The sequence below is a fragment of the Musa acuminata genome, chromosome BXJ2-9 (assembly GCF_036884655.1).
Source record: "Musa acuminata AAA Group cultivar baxijiao chromosome BXJ2-9, Cavendish_Baxijiao_AAA, whole genome shotgun sequence".
NCBI lineage: Eukaryota > Viridiplantae > Streptophyta > Magnoliopsida > Zingiberales > Musaceae > Musa > Musa acuminata.
Window position 1 is genome coordinate 47,548,626 of NC_088346.1, and position 18,316 is coordinate 47,566,941.

General features: G+C 39.1%; 1 protein-coding gene across 1 annotated transcript; it reads left to right on the forward strand.

Moving 5' to 3' along the window:
* Positions 1-9,348: 9,348 nt before the first annotated feature.
* Positions 9,349-10,497, forward strand: LOC103975033 (F-box protein At3g56470-like). The gene has a single exon (XM_009389943.2). The coding sequence runs from the start codon at positions 9,349-9,351 to the stop codon at positions 10,495-10,497; it is 1,149 nt and encodes a 382-aa protein (XP_009388218.2).
* Positions 10,498-18,316: the final 7,819 nt, after the last annotated feature.

Genomic DNA, 18,316 nt, shown 5'->3' on the forward strand with positions numbered 1-18,316 from the left:
GTCCCTATGCCCCACATAAGATAGCGCCAAGATCTACACCTTGCACCTTCATAGGATATTCTCTTGAACATAATGCCTTTCGATACTCTGAACCAAAAACTCAAAAAGTCTTTATTTCACGTCATGTTGTTTTTGTGGAGTCTGTCTTTCCATTTCAAAACCACGAGTCTCCTACAATGTCGACCACTATAACAAAGATACATCATTGGAGTATACCATCCAGTCTCCCGGTTCAACAGCTTCCCACTCCCTCCATTCCTTCTCATTTCCTTCTTCACAAGCCTCCCCTACTACTGATATAATATCCTCAGAATCACAACAACCTTCTTTACATAGTACCACTGATGTATCTCAGCCTATCTCGACCCCTGTCGATGCCTCTCCACCACCCATACTAATACCACAACTTTCAGTTCCTAGACATCCAAGGACAACACGCTCAAAAGTGGTATTTTTAAACCACGTCAGGTTCTCGATCTGCATGCTATCACCAAATCCTCTCCCGAGACCAATGAACCGACCACAATTACTCAAGCCTAAAAATCTCCTCACTGGCGTAAAGCCATGTGTGAAGAATATGATGCTCTTCTCTATAACTCAACATGGACTCTAATACCTTTTCATCATACACAAAACATCATCGGGTGTAAATGGGTCTTCCGAATTAAGCGGAACCTCGACGGGTTCGTTGCTAGATATAAAGCACGATTAGTAGCCAAAGGGTTTCATTAACGACCTAGAGTTGACTTCACAAAGACTTTTATTCCTGTAGTTAAACCCACAACAATTCGGCTTATTCTAAGTTTGACCATCTCCAAAGGCGTCAACTTACGACAACTGGACGTTAACAATGCTTTTTTACAAGGGACTTTAACTGAAGATGTCTTTATGCAGCAACCCCTTAGCTTTGTTCATCACCAGTATCCGAGACATGTCTGCAAATTATAAAAAGCCATTTATGGACTCCGTCAAGCTCCACGAGCTTGGTATACTAAACTTGGATCGTTTATGATATCAATTGGCTTCATCAACTCCAAGTCTGATACCTCTTTATTCCTACGACAACAACATGGAAATACAATATATCTTCTAGTATATGTAGATTATATTATTGTTACAGGCAATGATCCCTTGAAGATTCAGACATTTTTTAAGCAATTGGCTGATCGATTCTCCCTTAAAAATTTAGGACCCTTGAGCTACTTTCTGGGAATGGAAGCAACATTTACATCGTCAGGTCTCCTCCTCTCACAGAGAAAGTATATTCAAGACTTATTATTAAAGACAAATATGTAGGATGTGAAAGAAGTTGCTACTCCTCTCTCTACTAGTGAATCACTCAAATTATGTGATGGTAGCCCTACCACGGACTCAACTCAATACCGACAAGTACTTAGTTCCTTACAGTACTTGGCTCTCACCCGTCCAGATATCTCATTTTCAATAATAAATTATCTCAATACATGCACCAGCCTTCTGCTATGCATTGGTCTGCGGTTAAACGAATTTTGCGATATTTTAAAGGGACCCTTAATCATGGTATCTTTCTCTGCAAAACCACTCAACTTCATCTTCGTGCCTTTGCTGATGTTGATATGGCTGGAAACTTTGATGTGAGAACCTCCACGTCAGGGTATGTGGTCTTTCTTGGGTCTAATCTAATCAGTTGGAGTTCTAAGAAACAAAAGACAGTGGCCTGATCTACAATTGGAGCTGAATATCGTGCTATTGCTACTGCTGTTGTTGAACTCAATTGGGTCATAAATCTCCTCAAAAAACTCAAAGTCAGCTCTACCCATACTCCTACTTATGTATCAATTTAGTGTTCCACTCACGCATGAAACACATTGCCATCGACTTGTCAGACATCAACTTCGTGTCTCTCATGTTGCATCGATCCATAATAGAGAGATTTTATCTGATAACAAAGAGATTTTATCTGATAACAGAGAGATTTCCTCAACTGTACAGTAGATGAGATTTTCTATTAGGTAATCTTTCTGCTCAGTTAAAGAAATCTTATTTTTCATTATGTAAAAATAGACTTCATATTATACTAATTGAAGTACTAACGGTCGATGGCAAGGTAGCCGGGGATTAGAGGTCGAAGGAGCGGTGCCTATAAAGCCTTTTCCGAAACGTGGATGGGTAACAAATTAATGACTTTATAATTTGTACCGGAATATGTCTTTTACTTTAAAAATATTTTTATAGCATAAATAATTCAAAGCTACTCTGCGATATTATATAGTATGATAAATATATATATATATATATATATATATATATATATATATATATATATTACATTAAATAATTTATCACAAGCCTAAATTACCCACACAAAGTGGCATCCTTCGCTTAAAACAAAGTCCGAAATGTTATCAGTCGTCTCCTATTCGGAATGCTTGTCCTACTCGGAATCGTTTTCCCAGTTGTGTCCGTCATCGGAACCGTCTCTATATAACTCATCAACGTTGGTCCTCCGCCACCTTCAAGAACTCCTCTGTCATTGCGATCGACATCTCTGTCCTTGCTTCGGTTCCTCGTAGCCACCAAAGGCAGCAGATGAAGATAAGAACACAAGGAGCAGAGGCGGAGACCACCATGGACAGCCCTGACTGGACATCGCTCCCGCTGGATGTCCTCACGAAGATTGGCGAAAAGCTTCCCGTCCCTTACCGTGCCTGCTTTCGTGCCACATGCAAGGATTGGTGTTCCGCACTCCTTCCCGTTGTCATCCCGTCCCCGTGGCTCCTCTTAGTCGGCAAGAACAGCGATACCTGCAACTTCTTGTCTCTCCCCACCAGACGCTCCTTCACCTACTCCCTTCTCCCTGAGCTCCACGGCGTGCGGTATGTGGGCTCTCAAGCTGGTTGGCTAGCAGTCTACAATGAAAACCTGGATGTCAGCCTCATAAATCCTCTAACAGCGGCTCGAATCTGCCTCCCCTCCTTCCTCACCCTACCCAATTTTGAGCTCGTCGGCGGCAGCTGTGTCCTTCCTCATCTCAACCGAACCTCCCGTTTTTTTGTTACGAAAGTTATCTTCTCCGCAAATCCAACTACCCATAATTACATCGCGGTGAGTCTCTATGGCACTCCCCAAATTGAAATCGCCTACGCAAAAGCAGGCGGAGACAAGTGGAATCTTCTTCAGACGACATCGACTCAGCATCGTTCATACGAGGATATCATGTACCACAATGGGAAATTCTACTGCATAACAGTTGAAGCCGAAGTCTTCGCTTTTGACCTCAGTGGAGTTTCTCCCACCGTGACGGTGGTCGCCGAGAGCACGTCACTCGGTTTGACACATTTCGACTGTCACATTCCTTGCTCCCGTGTCAGACACATTCACAGCAAATACTTGGCGTGCTCGAGCACCGGGGAGCTGTTCCTGATTTTGAGGCGCACAGTTCTCTCATATGAATCGCTGGGATGGAAGGCTATCATGGTTTGGAGGTACAATCCTCAGCGTCAGCCATGTTGGGAAGCTGTGAAGAACTTGGGGAATAAGTCCTTGTTGATCGGTATCAACAACGCTATATCGATGTCTACCGAGAATTTTCGAGATGCACGACGAGATTGCGTCTACTTTACGGAGGCGCTGATCAGAACCATAGTCGATGGCCGGCCCGAATTCATTCCTAGCATTGTAGTGTCTGATGTGCGACGGGGAAAGTGGGCGCGGGCAAACTCTCAGTTACAACCACTCTTGCTGCCACCCATCTGGTTTACTCCCTCCATGCTGTGAACCAAGAAACGAGTAGTTCTTGCTCTAATTTGACTTACAACTCCTACTACTCCATATAGAGATGATAGATACATTACAGGCCACAGTAACTATATCAACTTGTGCTTTGATATTGCGTACAAGAAAATGTTTTGCTTGATTTATGAAGTTGCACATCTGTTTTACAAGTTTGATATGACCATAAAGATGAAAGCAAGTTTTCCTTCAAGAGGACACAAAGAAACATGTAGATGCCTTTTGCTCTTATATGAAATTTTAATTTAGAGTGATCTCTTTATGGCCTTATCAGTCATCCTTAGTTGTGGGTATTACTAGAATTAGTGATTGATTTGAGATCCTGTACCTGCAGGTGCTATTTGATGAGGTTACTGCAGTGAATTAAATATGAAAGAATTACATCATCTAATTGGAAATAAAGAAAAATATTTACTTAATACCACACATTGCTGAAAACAGATCTTACTTGGAAAAAGATAGTGACTTGTGAAAAAATCATTGGGCCTCAACAAAATTTTTGAGTGTGAATGATATTATGCAATTTGGTGAAAAAATAAAGGACCCAAAATCTTGAGAACAATGCAGGAGAAGAATTTATCGATAGTTGAAGAGATGTAAATCTATTGTGGAAAATTCTCTCTTCTACCATGTATAAATAGGGCATATTGTATTCAACTCAATGCATTCTTCTTCTTTGTATTTTATTTCTATTATGGTATCAGAGTCATTCCTGTCTTAGGAAGGCTCTACTCTCCCTTCTGTAGCCTGTTGTCGTCAGAGCTAGGCATGTGCTCGGCACCTGACCTCTGATGATTCCCATCACCATGAACACAGTTGCCATATCTTTCTGTCGCTACATCTTATAGCCAAACACCTATGCTGCATTGCAACAGCCCCCTAGGCGTGACCTCTACCTCCGGCGATTGAAGCGATATTGATCCTACTGCAAGTGATCGGTACAGGTGGCATCAGTAGTTTTTTTTTACCCATCTATATTTTTTTTACCTATCTAATTGTTACAGACTTCCACTTTTTCTACTTTAGTACCTTTTCCTCTACCGGCCTTATTTCTATCAATGCTGCCACTCTCATTCCCTTCAAATTATCCAACGGTGGCAACTATGCATCATAGCGTGCTCAATTCTCTAATCTACTATTTGGCTATGATCTTTTAGGATTTGTCGATGGCTCTTTTCGTTGTCCGCCGGCGATGCTCAACATCCCAGGCACATCCAGTCCAATACTAAATCCGGACCATAAACTATGGTTACGCTAGGATTGTCTCATCCTTCAAGCAATTCAAGCCTCGGTCGTTGGTTCCCTCGCCCCACTCATTTCTTCATGTGACACTGCTGTCGAAGCTTGGTGCAAGTTGCAAACCACCCTGGCCAATCGTTCCCGTACTCGCATGCTTAGTCTTCTATCCAATCTCATGAAGATAAAATAAGAGGGAAGTACTGTTGTTGATTATCTACACAACATAAAGATTATCATCGATAACTTGGCCTTGATAGGTCATTCCCTCAGTGATGAAGAAGTTACTGTCCATATCCTAAATGGCCTAGGAGACGAGTACAAGGAAATGACAACAGCAATACGGGCACGTGATTCACCAGTATCATTTGAAGAACTCTATGACAAGTTGACTGACTATGAGATATATCTCACGCATAAAGACAGGTTGCCAAAACCATCCATTACAGCTCAAGTCAGTTAAAAACCTAAGAAGAAGAGCAACCGGTACAACAAGAGCTCCAAATAAACCTCCCCTCCTCAACAAAGAGTTGTCTGCCAACTATGTGACAAAGTTGGTCACTTTGCAAAAGTCTGTAGAACTCGATCCAGACTTCCTCCTCCGTCGCGTTGGCCTCATGCAAATCTTACAGCTACTTCGACAACTAGTGATGAAAATTGGATTGTGGACTCTGGCGCATCTCATCACATCATGTCTGATTTACAAAACTTATCCATCCATAACGACTATGGCGAAACTGAAGACAACATCATCGGTGACGATAACAGACTCCCCATTACTCATACTGGTTCCATAGTGCTTAATTCACATAGTACTTCGTTTATGCTAGATGATGTTTTGTGTGCACCCCAAATCAAACGAAACCTCATTTCTATTTCCCAATTCTACAAATAGAATTATACCTCAATTGAATTCTTTCATAATTCCTTTCTTCTCAAGGATTTAAGCACGGGGACATCCTTGGTCCGAGGCCAGAGTAAAGACAACATTTACGAGTGGCTGTCGGTTCCACAAATCACCCAACCCACTGCCCATTCTTCAATCGCAGCTCCAATTGATGTGTGGCATCGTCGTCTTGGTCATCCCTCAACTCTTATTCAGCAAAAACTGATTTTCCGTTATTCTCTTCCTACGCTTAAATCCAATAACATCATAACTCATTGTGATGCTTGTTTAAGTAATAAAAGTCATAGACTTCCCTTTGGAAAATCCTTCATATCCTGCTCTAAACCCCTTGAAGTTATTTACATTGATGTTTGGGGCCCCGCTCCAATCACTTCCTTTGACAAATTCATATTTTATATTATTTTCGTAGACTATTTCATCAAATACACATGCTTATACCCTCTTCATCATAAATCTGAAGTTTCAACGGTCTTTACTAACTTTCGAAGATTGGTCGAGAACTTCTTTCAATCTAAAATTAAGAGTATTTACTCTGATGGTGGCAGCGAATATCAAGCCCTCACATCCTGCCTATCTGCTTGTGGTATATAACACATCAAGTCACCTCCACACACTCCTTAATTCGTCGGCTCTGCTGAACGCAAACATCGACATATAGTTAAAACTGGTCTCACACTCCTACACCAAGCCTCTATACCACCAACTTTTTAGACTGCAGCATTTCAAGCTGTCGTCTACCTCATTAATCGTATACTCACTCCAATCCTCGAGTATGAGTCACCATTTGAAAAATTATTTCATAAATCCCCGAACCTTCAAAAACTTAAAGTGTTTGGTTGTCTATGTTATCCATGGTTGCGTCCATATGCCTCTCATAAGATAACATCAAAATCTAAACCTTATGTTTTCATTGGATACTCTCTTGATCATAATGCCTTTCGATGCTATGAACCCCAATCTCGAAAAGTCTTTACATCCCGTCATGTTATTTTTATAGAGACTACATTTCCATTTCCCAACCCTGAGTCTCCTACTGTGCCACCTACTCCATCACATATACATCACTGGAGTACACCATCAATCCTGTCAATCGACTCTCCCATAATATCATCCAGTCATTCTCCTCAGGATTCACACTCTCTCGTTCTCCCGGTGCAACAGCTCCTCACCCCCTCCATTGTGCCTCTCCTTTCTTCACTAGGTTCTCCTACAACTGAAGGCATTCCCTCAGAATCACATTCGCTGCCTTTATCCTCTCTTGAGACCAGTGACACTGAAGTCCCTTAGCCTCTACCGCCCATACCTACAACACACCCTATAGCCCCTGGATATCCAATGACAACATGATCCAAAAGTGGTGTCTTTAAACCACGATAAATCCTTGACCTACATACCATCACAACATCCTCGTCAGAGACCACTGAACCTACCACAATTACTCAAGCCCAAAAATCTCTATACAAGCGTAAAGCCATGTGTGAAGAATATGATGCATTCCTTCATAATTCTACATGGACCCTTGTACCCTCTCATCCCACATAAAACATCATCGAGTGTAAGTGGGTCTTTTGAATTAAGCCAAAGAGTTTCATCAATGACCTGGTGTTGACTTCACAGAGACATTCAGCCTTATTATTAAACCCACAACAATCCGACTTATTCTAAGTTTGGCCATCTTACAAGGCTGGCATTTACGTTAACTCGACATTAACAATGCCTTTCTACAGGGGACCCTAACTGATGATATCTTCATGCAGCAGCCTCTTGGCTTCATCCACCCTTAATATCCAAAGCATGTTTGTAAACTACAAAAAGCTATTTATGGTCTTCGTCGGGCTCCAAGAGCTTGGTACACCGAACTTAACTCGTTTTTGGCATCAGTTGGCTTCATCAACTCCAAATCACATGCAACAATCCTATGGAAATCAAGGCATTCCTCAAGCATTTAGCAAATTGATTCTCTCTTAAAGATCTAGGACCCTTGAGCTATTTTTTGGGAGTGGAAGCAACATACACATCTTCCGGGCTCTTCCTATCACAACGAAAGTATATTCAAGATCTATTATCTAAAATGAATATGCAAAATGCAAAGGCAGTTACAACACCTCTGTCTACTAGCGAGTCACTCAAACTTTATGACGGAAGCCCTGCTACAGACCCAACTCAATACCATCAAGTCCTTGGCTCCTTACAGTACTTATCTCTCACCTGTCTAGATATCTCATTTGTGGTCAATAAACTATCCCAGTTCATGCATCGACCATATATTATACATTGGTCTGTAGTCAAACGAATCTTGCGGTATCTTCACGGGACTATCAATCATTGTCTCTTTGTCCGTAAACACTCTCCTCTTAATCTCCATGCCTTTGTCGATGCTGATTGGGCAGGGAATTTTGATGATAGAACCTCCACGTCAAGGTATGTGATCTTTCTTGGGTCTAATTCAATCAGTTGGAGCTCTAAGAAATAAAAGACAATGGCCCGGTCTACAACTGAAGCTGAATATCGTGCTATTGCTACCGCTATTGCTGAACTCAATTGGGTTACAAATCTCCTCAAGGAATTCAAAGTTAGCTCTACCCAAACTCCTACAATATATTGTGACAATGTTGGAGCAACCTACTTATGTGTCAATCCAGTGTTCCACTCACGCATGAAACACATTGCCATCGACTTTCACTTCGTGCGAGATCAAGTTGTCAGACATCAACTTTGTGTCTCTTATGTTCATACAGCTGATCAACTAGCAGACTCACTCACGAAACCTCTAGCCCGCAAACTATTTTTTGTTGCATCGGTCCAAGATCATTCTCTCAATTCTTCACAGATACGTCCCACGAAGGAAGGTGGTGTGTAAGCAAGGGCAAAGGCTTTGAATGTTAGATGGCTAGCAAGGTAGCTGGGGATCAGAGGTCATAGGAGTGGTGCCTATAAAGCCTTTTCCAAGTCGTGGATGAGTAACAAATTAATGACTTTATGATTTGTACCGGAATATGTCTTTTACTTTAAAGATATTTTTATAGCATAAATAATTCAAAGCTACTCTGTGATATTATATAGTATAATAAATATATATATATATATATATATATATATATATATATATATATATATATATATGTATACATTACATTAAAAATTTATCTCAAGCCTAAATTACCCACACAAAGTGGCATCCTTCGTTACAACAAAGTCCGCACTGTCATCAGTCGTCTCCGATAAGGAGACCTTGTCCTACTCGGACTCGTTTTCCCAGTTGTGTTCGTCATCGGAACCTTCTCTATATAACTCATCAACGTTGGTCCTCCGCCACCTTCAACAACTCCTCTGCCATTGCGATCGACATCTCTGTCCTTGCTTTGGTTCCTCTTAGCCACCAAAGGCAGCAGATGAAGAGAAGAAGAACACAAGGAGCAGAGGCGGAGACCACCATGGACAGCCCTGACTGGACATCGCTCCCGCTGGATGTCCTCACGAAGATTGGCGAAAAGCTTCCCGTCCCTCACCGTTCCTGCTTTCGTGCCACATGCAAGGATTGGTGTTCAGCACTCCTACCCGTTGTCATCCCGTCCCCGTGGCTCCTCTCAGTCGGAAAGAACAGCGATACCTGCAACTTCTTGTCTCTCCCCACCAGACGCTCCTTCACCTACTCCCTTCTCCCTGAGCTCCACGGCGTGCGGTATGTGGGCTCTCAAGCTGGTTGGCTAGCAGTCTTCAATGAAAACCTGGATGTCAGCCTCATAAATCCTCTAACAGCGGCTCGAATCTGCCTCCCCTCCTTCCTCACCCTACCCAATTTTGAGCTCGTCGACGGCAGCTGTGTCCTTCCTCATCTCAACCGAATCTCCCGTTATTTTGTTACGAAAGTTATCTTCTCCGCAAATCCAACTACCCATAATTACATCGCAGTGAGTCTCTATGGAATTCCCCGAGGTGAAATCGCCTACGCAAAAGCAGGCGGAGACAAGTGGAATCTTCTTCAGACGACATCGACTCAGAATCGTTCATACGAGGATATCATGTACCACAATGGGAAATTCTACTGCATAACAGTTGAAGCCGAAGTCTCCGCTTTTGACCTCAGTGGAGTTTCTCCCACCGTGACGGTGGTCGCCGAGAGCACGTCACTCGGTTTGACACATTTCGACTATCACATTCCATGCTCCCGTGTCAGAAACATTCACAACAAATACTTGGCGTGCTCGAGCACCGGGGAGCTGTTCCTGATTTTGAGGCGCGCAGTTCTCTCATATGAATCGCAGGGATGGAAGGCTATCATTGTTTGGAGGTACAATCCTCAGCGTCAGCCATGTTGGGAAGCTGTGAAGAACTTGGGGAATAAGTCCTTGTTGATCGGTATCAACAACGCTATATCGATGTCTACCGAGAATTTTCGAGATGCACGACGAGATTGCGTCTACTTTACGGAGGCGCTGGTCAGAACCATAGTCGATGGCTGGTCCGAATTCATTCGTAGCATTGTAGTGTCTGATGTGGAACGGGGAAAGTGGGCGCGGGCAAACTCTCAATTACAACCACCCTTGCTGCCACCCATCTGGTTCACTCCCTCCATGCTGTGAACCAAGAAACGAGCAGTTCTTGCTCTAATTTGACTTACAACTCCTACTACTACATATAGAGATGATAGATACATTACAGGCCACAGTAACTATATCAACTTGTGCTTTGATATTGTGTACAAGAAAATGTTTTGCTTGATTTATGAAGTTGCACATCTGTTTTACAAGTTTGATATGACCATAAAGATGAAAGCAAGTTTTCCTTCAAGAGGAAACAACATAAAGAAACATGTAGATGCCTTTTGCTCTTATATGAAATTTTAATTTAGAGTGATTTCTTTATGGCCTTATCAGTCATCATTAGTTGTGGGTATCACTAGAATTAGTGATTGATTTGAGATCCTATACCTGCAGGTGCTATTTGATGAGGTTACTGTAGTGAATTAAATATGAAAGAATTACATATTCTAATTGGAAATAAAGAAAAATAGTTACTTAATACCACACATTGCTGAATACAAATCTTACTTGGAAAAAGATAGTGACTTGTGAAAAAATCATTGGGCCTCAACAAAATTTGTGTGTGTGAATGATATTATGCAATTTGGTGAAAAAACAAAGGACCCAAAATCTTGAGAACTGCAGGAGAAGAATTTATGGATTCTTGGATGAAAAATATGAATGAGATAAATCAAACGTGCATATCCATGTCTTATCGCACCTTATATTTTATAAGTATCAAAAAAGGTAATTATCGATATTTGTCTTATCATCTTACCACTCGAATTATGGTCATCTTCATTAATCATCTTCACCATGTCATGATTATCTCATTGTGCTGTATTTTGGGTTCGCCTTTACCACCAAGAGGTCCCGTAACGAGACCCTCGTTGTCGTTCTCATCAACTTTGTATTGTTACGAGACCAAAGTCACTTCTGCATAGCCACAACCTTTATTTGTGAAGCCCCCCTCCACAAGGCCGTAGCCTTGCCCTTGTGAAGCCTCCATCCCCAGCATCTATTTCCCATATTCTTGTTCTTATCATTCATTTGTTCTCTAACGACAAAGGATAGAGAGGAGGGGATGGTGTGGTCATTGATAGTGCAAAAGGTGACGAGGTATGGTTGTTCATGATGCCTACAATCTCAACCTCAACTTTTCATTGCACTCTTCGAATGCACCATGCCTTATCCTCTCTCATGCCTACAATCTCACCCTTTGTCGTAGCTTTTTCCCTTCACCCATTTTCAACAAATATCTACTCTTTCTTTTGTGATCTCCTCCCTATGCACCAACCTACCCTTGCCCATTTCCACCCATAGTGCCATGCTCATATCCTTCATCATCATCACCACATCCATCTTCTACTAAAGAGCCCAACGAGGAACCATTTGACATAAGATTTTGGTCCTCTCTATAAAGCCCTCAAGCAAGAAGCACTAGGGACCAACATCACTATTGACATCGAAGAATAATGCACTAGGGCCTCTTCGTCACCCATAAGAACTACTATCGACTCACCTCCAAGCCATTGGCCAGCTCATACACTTGTGCTTCGATGAGCACTCCACAAGAGGTGGCAAAGGGGCCTCGTAGAAAGGCCTCACGAATGAAGGTGGCAACCATGTGGAGGGTTGGAGGTAATAACGTGAAGGCGGTAGGACAAAGGTGACAACAGTAATGACAAGGGCCTCACAATAGTATAGATGGCCCACAGCATGACGAGATGGTAGGGAGAGGCGAAAATAGCCACGATAGGATGACAATCGAAAAAGACGAACAACAGGAGTAATCTCATCTTTTAAAAAATAAAGAATATTTTATGAAATAAAATAAAGTAGAGTACTGAAAAAAGTAAATGTTTAAATGTTTGTTCACCAAACTTCTTCAAACAATGTTTTGTCAATGTACTTGACTTCTTAGTTCCGAAAAATCATTCTTTCAATCATTATTTTTTTTTATAGCTTTTGATGACAATTTTTTTTTTCTCTCCCTTTTTTTTTCCATGTGGTTCTATTTAATTAGGTAAGATATATTATAGATATGATTTGATTGGTTATTGATTAATAGAAAAGAATTTCAAAACCGTTCGCTCGTGGGCAAAGGCAGCCCCACGGCGACTATGGCTGTGTGCGGGCAAGTACCGCCACAGACCGCATGCCTGGCAACAGCCGCAGCCAACCGTGCAGGCCGTCCGTAGGCAAGAAAGGCCGCAGCGGCGCAGGCTTGAACTACCGCAGCGGTCGTAGGAGCCGCACGCGGACAGAGGCAATGCTGCACGCGTAGGCTAGGGTTTTGACATATTTATAGTTTTACCCTCGGGTCTAATTTCTGCCAAATTATAGTTCTACCTTTTATAAATCACATATTTTCGATTTATATCCTATCGAATATTTACAGTTTTATCATTATGAAATTAAAAATTTTAGTTTATATTCTCAATTATAAAATTGATAAATATGATTTATTATAATTATGATTAAATTTAATCATGATTATATTTTTGATTATTTGATTGGATTTAATTTTGATTAAAAAAATATAAATTATGATTTACTTTATAGTTTTCTCATATGAATTATTGATTATAAATATGGTAAATAAAATCCAATTATTGTTCTTGGATATTCATTTAGTTATTCACATGTATATATTTGAAATTATGAAATAATATTTTTCTTTCACATGAAGGCATGATTTATATGTTATCATGATTATCATACGAGTTTTCTTTTGCTGATTAATATTCAATAATTATTATGGTTATTATTCTATTATTGAATTGCTTAACATTCATGTTTAATAATTATTATGGTTATTATTCTATTATTGAGCTGCTTAGCATTAATGTTCAATAATTATTATGGTTATTATTTTATTATTAAACTATTTAACATTAATGTTCAATAATTATTATGGTTGTTACTCTATTATTAAACTGCTTAGTTTAAATTAAAGAAATTTGATGAATATTATTTGTAATTTATTTCCTTAAGTTTTATCTAACTTGTAGCTGTCAAAGTAGCTTGAAATGATAAACTTATGAGATGTGAATTACAATAAATATCTTATCATTTATAGGATATTTTAAATTATATTTTATATTTTTGTATTGGTCTTACAACTACTAAAGTGACCTAGACCGATAATTTATAAAATACATTATGAAATTAATCTTAAATGATATTAAATAAAATAATATTCACAATGACATGAATCAGGATAAAGTAATTTAGTGAATATTATTTGTAATCTATCTTCGTAAGTTTTATATGATTGGTAGCTACCAAAGTAGCATGGGATGATAGATTTATGAGATATGAATTACAATAAAGTTCATGTCATTCATAGGATATTTGAGACTGTATTTTATCTTTTTTATTGGTCCAAAGTGACCTGGACCAATAATCTATAAAATACATTATGGAATTCTTCCTAAATGACATTAAATAAAATAATATTCATTATGGCACATATAATTATGAGATTTAGATAATCCCGAAGGAGAATCTATTTCAAATAATTATGTGATGGGGTAGAATGATATTATTTTGGATATTCTTGCAGTTTAGGGTTGTATACCCAAATGTAACAATACTATTCCACAAGGATGATATCAGTCCTCCATTAATAATCTTGAGTGATCACTAGATATGTCAATATTTCACCTAAAAGTGAAATATAGATGATATCAATAATTCATCATATTTTAAAAACTCAAAGTATTAATGTTATATTATTACTGTGCCACTTCCTTTATTATGTTTTTATAAATATTCCTATACTTTTTTGAAATAAATGGCTTGAGCATATGTAAGTTGTATTGATTGAGTGAGACATTGATTAGATTAATTGAACAGGACATAAATTACTGAAAGTTCTGTGAAATAAATAATTGAGGTGACCGATCAAGAAAGGTATGAAAGACTCAATTTTATAATACTTAGACTTCAGTACAATTTACAACTAGCATATAAAAATATCTAAGGATAAATTTAAATTTTCTGATGAGTCATTAGTTGACATTTTAAAATGATAATATTTGAGGAATTCAAGATTATATTCTCAAAATAAATGATAAAATTGTAAGCTCAAGACTCATAATATTTTGAGTACTACTCAAGGAATAGATAACACTAAAATAAGAATGAAGCGTAAGTCAACTTGAGTTTATAATTACTTTACTATATAAACTCATAAAATATCTTCACAATAAAGTGTTATTTTGTAGCAAATAAAGTTATGTGAATAAGAAATATAATATAAGATTTGATTTGAAATAAAAAAATATATATAAATATAACTTGGTCCAAATCAAATATTATAGATATTATTGATGGATTAATTTGATGCTTCAACATATGTTACCAATAATAGGTATTCATTAAAATAAAAAGAAAATAAAAAGGGATAAAACCAAAAGAGAATGAGATATTTATTAATGTAGACAATCATCTTAAAGTGAAAACGATATTAATTTGTATTTATCGGTTATGTTTTGATAAATCTTGAGAATCCATGTTCTTATAATTCTAAGAATTTAAGTTTTTTACCTAAAATTGTTAGAATATTATTTCTTTTTTGGTGATTGTAAACTTATAGTGATTCAATAAAATTAACCTTTGAATTCTGTATAATAGTTTATACAGAATTAACATGAATCATAAGTTTATAATGATCCTACAATTAAATATTAAAATAAAATATAGTTTTATAAACTCATTGATATTATGTTTATCACTCTATGCTTTCGTTTCATTAAAGAGTAATATTTTATCACCATATAAATAACCTATTGAGATATGATTATATATATCTAATTTATGTAAAGTCTATGATCGTTTACACTATTGAAGTGTATATAAATGAAGTTGATAGACAATTAGATAGAAAAGTCAAGATCATCATATCTGACAAGAGTGATAAATTTTATGGTATTTATGATGAACCAAATTATAATTCTTTTGCCAGATTCTTAGAAAAATAAGGTATATGATTTACCAGATGTGTTACAACAGAATATGATTACTAAAAGATATCATCATTGTTAGGATCGAGAGCACTAAGAGGGGGGGGGGGGGTGAATTAGTGCAGCGGAAATTTTTCAGCGATTAAAACGAAAGCTGCGTTCGTTCGATAAAAAACGATTTACGTCTAAGTGCAGATTTAGAAAGTTCTGAATTTAGAAACTTGTTCGAAAGATCGCAGAAGGCAGTAAGCAGTTATGATTGAAATTAAAACGTAAACGTAAACTGAAATATGATGATCGTACGAGAAAAGCCGATTTACGTCTAAACGCAGATTCAGAAAATTCTGAACTTAGAAACTTATTCGTAAGATCGCAGAAGGCAGTAAATAGTTATGATTGAAATCAAAACGTAAACGTAAACTGAAATATGATGATTGTACGAGGAAAGCCAATTTACGTCTAAGCGCAGTTTTACGTCTAAATGCATATTTACGTCTAAACCTTGAAACTCGTTCGTAAAATCGTAGAGGGCAGTAAGCTATTGAGAAGTTTGCAGTGAAGGTAAAATACTCAAAGGAAATGCAAACCGAGATTTAGAGTGGTTCGGTCAATCTTGACCTACTCCACTTTTGGCTTCCTCCACCGACGAGGTCACCGACGTCAACTAGAGGCCTTCCTTCAATAGGCGAAGGCCAACCACCCTCTTACAGATTCACTCCTTTTGACGGGCTTAGGAGACAACCCTTACAGAAGTTTTCACTCCTCTCTTTACAACTCAAACTTGAAGAATAGAAAGAGGAGAACTAGCAGTTTTGAGCTCTAAGAAACATAGAAAGACAGCAAGATTTCGAGTGTGTGTTCTATGCTTTCAGTGCTGAATGGGTGGGGTATTTATAGGCCCCAACCCAGTTCAAATTTGGAGCTCAAATCTGTCAATTCCCTGAATTCCGGGATCAGGCGGTTGCACCTCCTGACTGGGGCGGTTGCACCGCCTGGCAGAGCTCGAAGACTGAGCCTCTGGGCGGTGCCACCTCTGTCAGGGGCGGTTGCACCTCTCTGCCAGAGCTCGAAGACCGAGCTCAGGCGGTTGCACCGCCTGACTGGAGAGGTTGCACCGCCTGGCAGAGCTCGAAACTTGAGCTCTGGCGGTGCTACCTCTTGACAGAAGAGGTTGCACCGCCCAGTCTCGCTCGGAGACTGAGCCCGGGGCGGTGCCACCTCTTGGCTGGGGCGGTTGTACCGCCCAGTCTCGCTGGGAGACATAGCCTGGGCGGTGCTACCTCCTTGGCTGGGCGGTTGCACCTCCCACAGCAACCTGGGTCCGAATGGGTTGATCCATTCGGCCCAATTTGAGTTCTTCAGGGGCCAAATTGCCCCAAGATTAAGCTAATGGGATCACCTCTCATTTCTAACTTAATCAATGTGCTAACTACGATTATTTCCTAAGACAAATTCTGCAGCTTGCTCCGGTGCGTCAATCGCTTCTTCCGGCGAGTTTCCGGCGAGTTTCCGGCGAACTTCCGTCGATCATCCGACGAACCCTCGGTGATGCTCCTGCGGACTTCCGGCAAACTCCTGGACTTGCGACGATCCACTTGGCAAGTTCCGATGAGCTCCTTTGGCAAGCTTCTGGACTTCTCGGATTTGTTCCCGCAAAACCTCCGACGACTGTCCGAACTTCCGTCGAGCTCTCGAACTCCCAACATGATCATTGTCATGACTCCGGCGCAACTCCTGCTGCATGTCTTACTTTCATCGTAGTCAATCCTGAACACTTATCTCAACACATACATTAGACAACAAATGACAATTGACTTCATCATCAAAATCCGAGATTCAACAATCTCCCCCTTTTTGATGATGACAATCAATTGATAATGGAGTTAACCTTAACTCCCCCTGTTTATATGCCATACTTCTTGAATTTAAAATCTTTATAAATTCAAGAGACATATTCCCATCATGATTCCTATCATGATGTATTTCTTTGAAGATGATGTCAAGGCTTGACATACATTTTCAAATATAACAAGTTTGAATGATGGTAATGTAGCAATTCATTATTTTGTAAGATATCGACATGTAAAGCTGTGAAGCAAGATTTTGATATCATTACATGATGTACACATTTCGAATATTTTAGCAAGTGTAGCATTGCATCACATGGTAAGATATCAGCTCGTACGATGCAAATTTTTGTTTGATATCTTGATACAGGGCATATAGCAATGATAGCAATCCTATATTTCTTGGTGATGCAAGTATAGCCTAATCATAGCATCAGTAATAGCAATCAGTGATAGCACCCATATCATCATTAGTGATAGCAAACATATCAGCATCAGTGATAGCAACCATATCATCATTAGTGATAGCAAACATATCAGCATCAGTGATAGCAACCATATCATCATTAGTAAACATATCAGCATTAACCATATATTTCAGCATCAGTGATAGCAACCATATCATCATTAGTAAACATATCAGCATTAACCATATATTTCAGCATCAGTGATAGCAACCATATCATCATTAGTAAACATATCAGCATCAACCATATCAACATATCAATTCATATATTTCTCCCCCTTTGTCATCAACAAAAAGCATGGTAGATGTGATTCTAGGAGAACAATATAAGCAGGTTATCAAGCACATAAAGGAAGGCATGACACATATAATACTTTGAATACCTCTTCCCCTAGTATGTTATAATTCTTTGTGTATAAAGGAGGAAACTCATTTTTCAAAAAAAAATTTCATAAGAGTGTACAGGAAAATCCGATTTTTAGCATTCAAATTGTTAAGCAAATCCGAAAATAACTTCTTTCATGCATTCGGATATGAGTAAACTATTGATTTTCAAAAACATTTTTATATTTGACACATAATTCCCAACATGTTAT

What these genes read in the sequence shown, in the direction of transcription:
- LOC103975033 (XM_009389943.2), top strand. Translation starts at nt 9,349, where the DNA reads ATGGACAGCCCTGACTGGACATCGCTCCCGCTGGATGTCCTCACGAAG.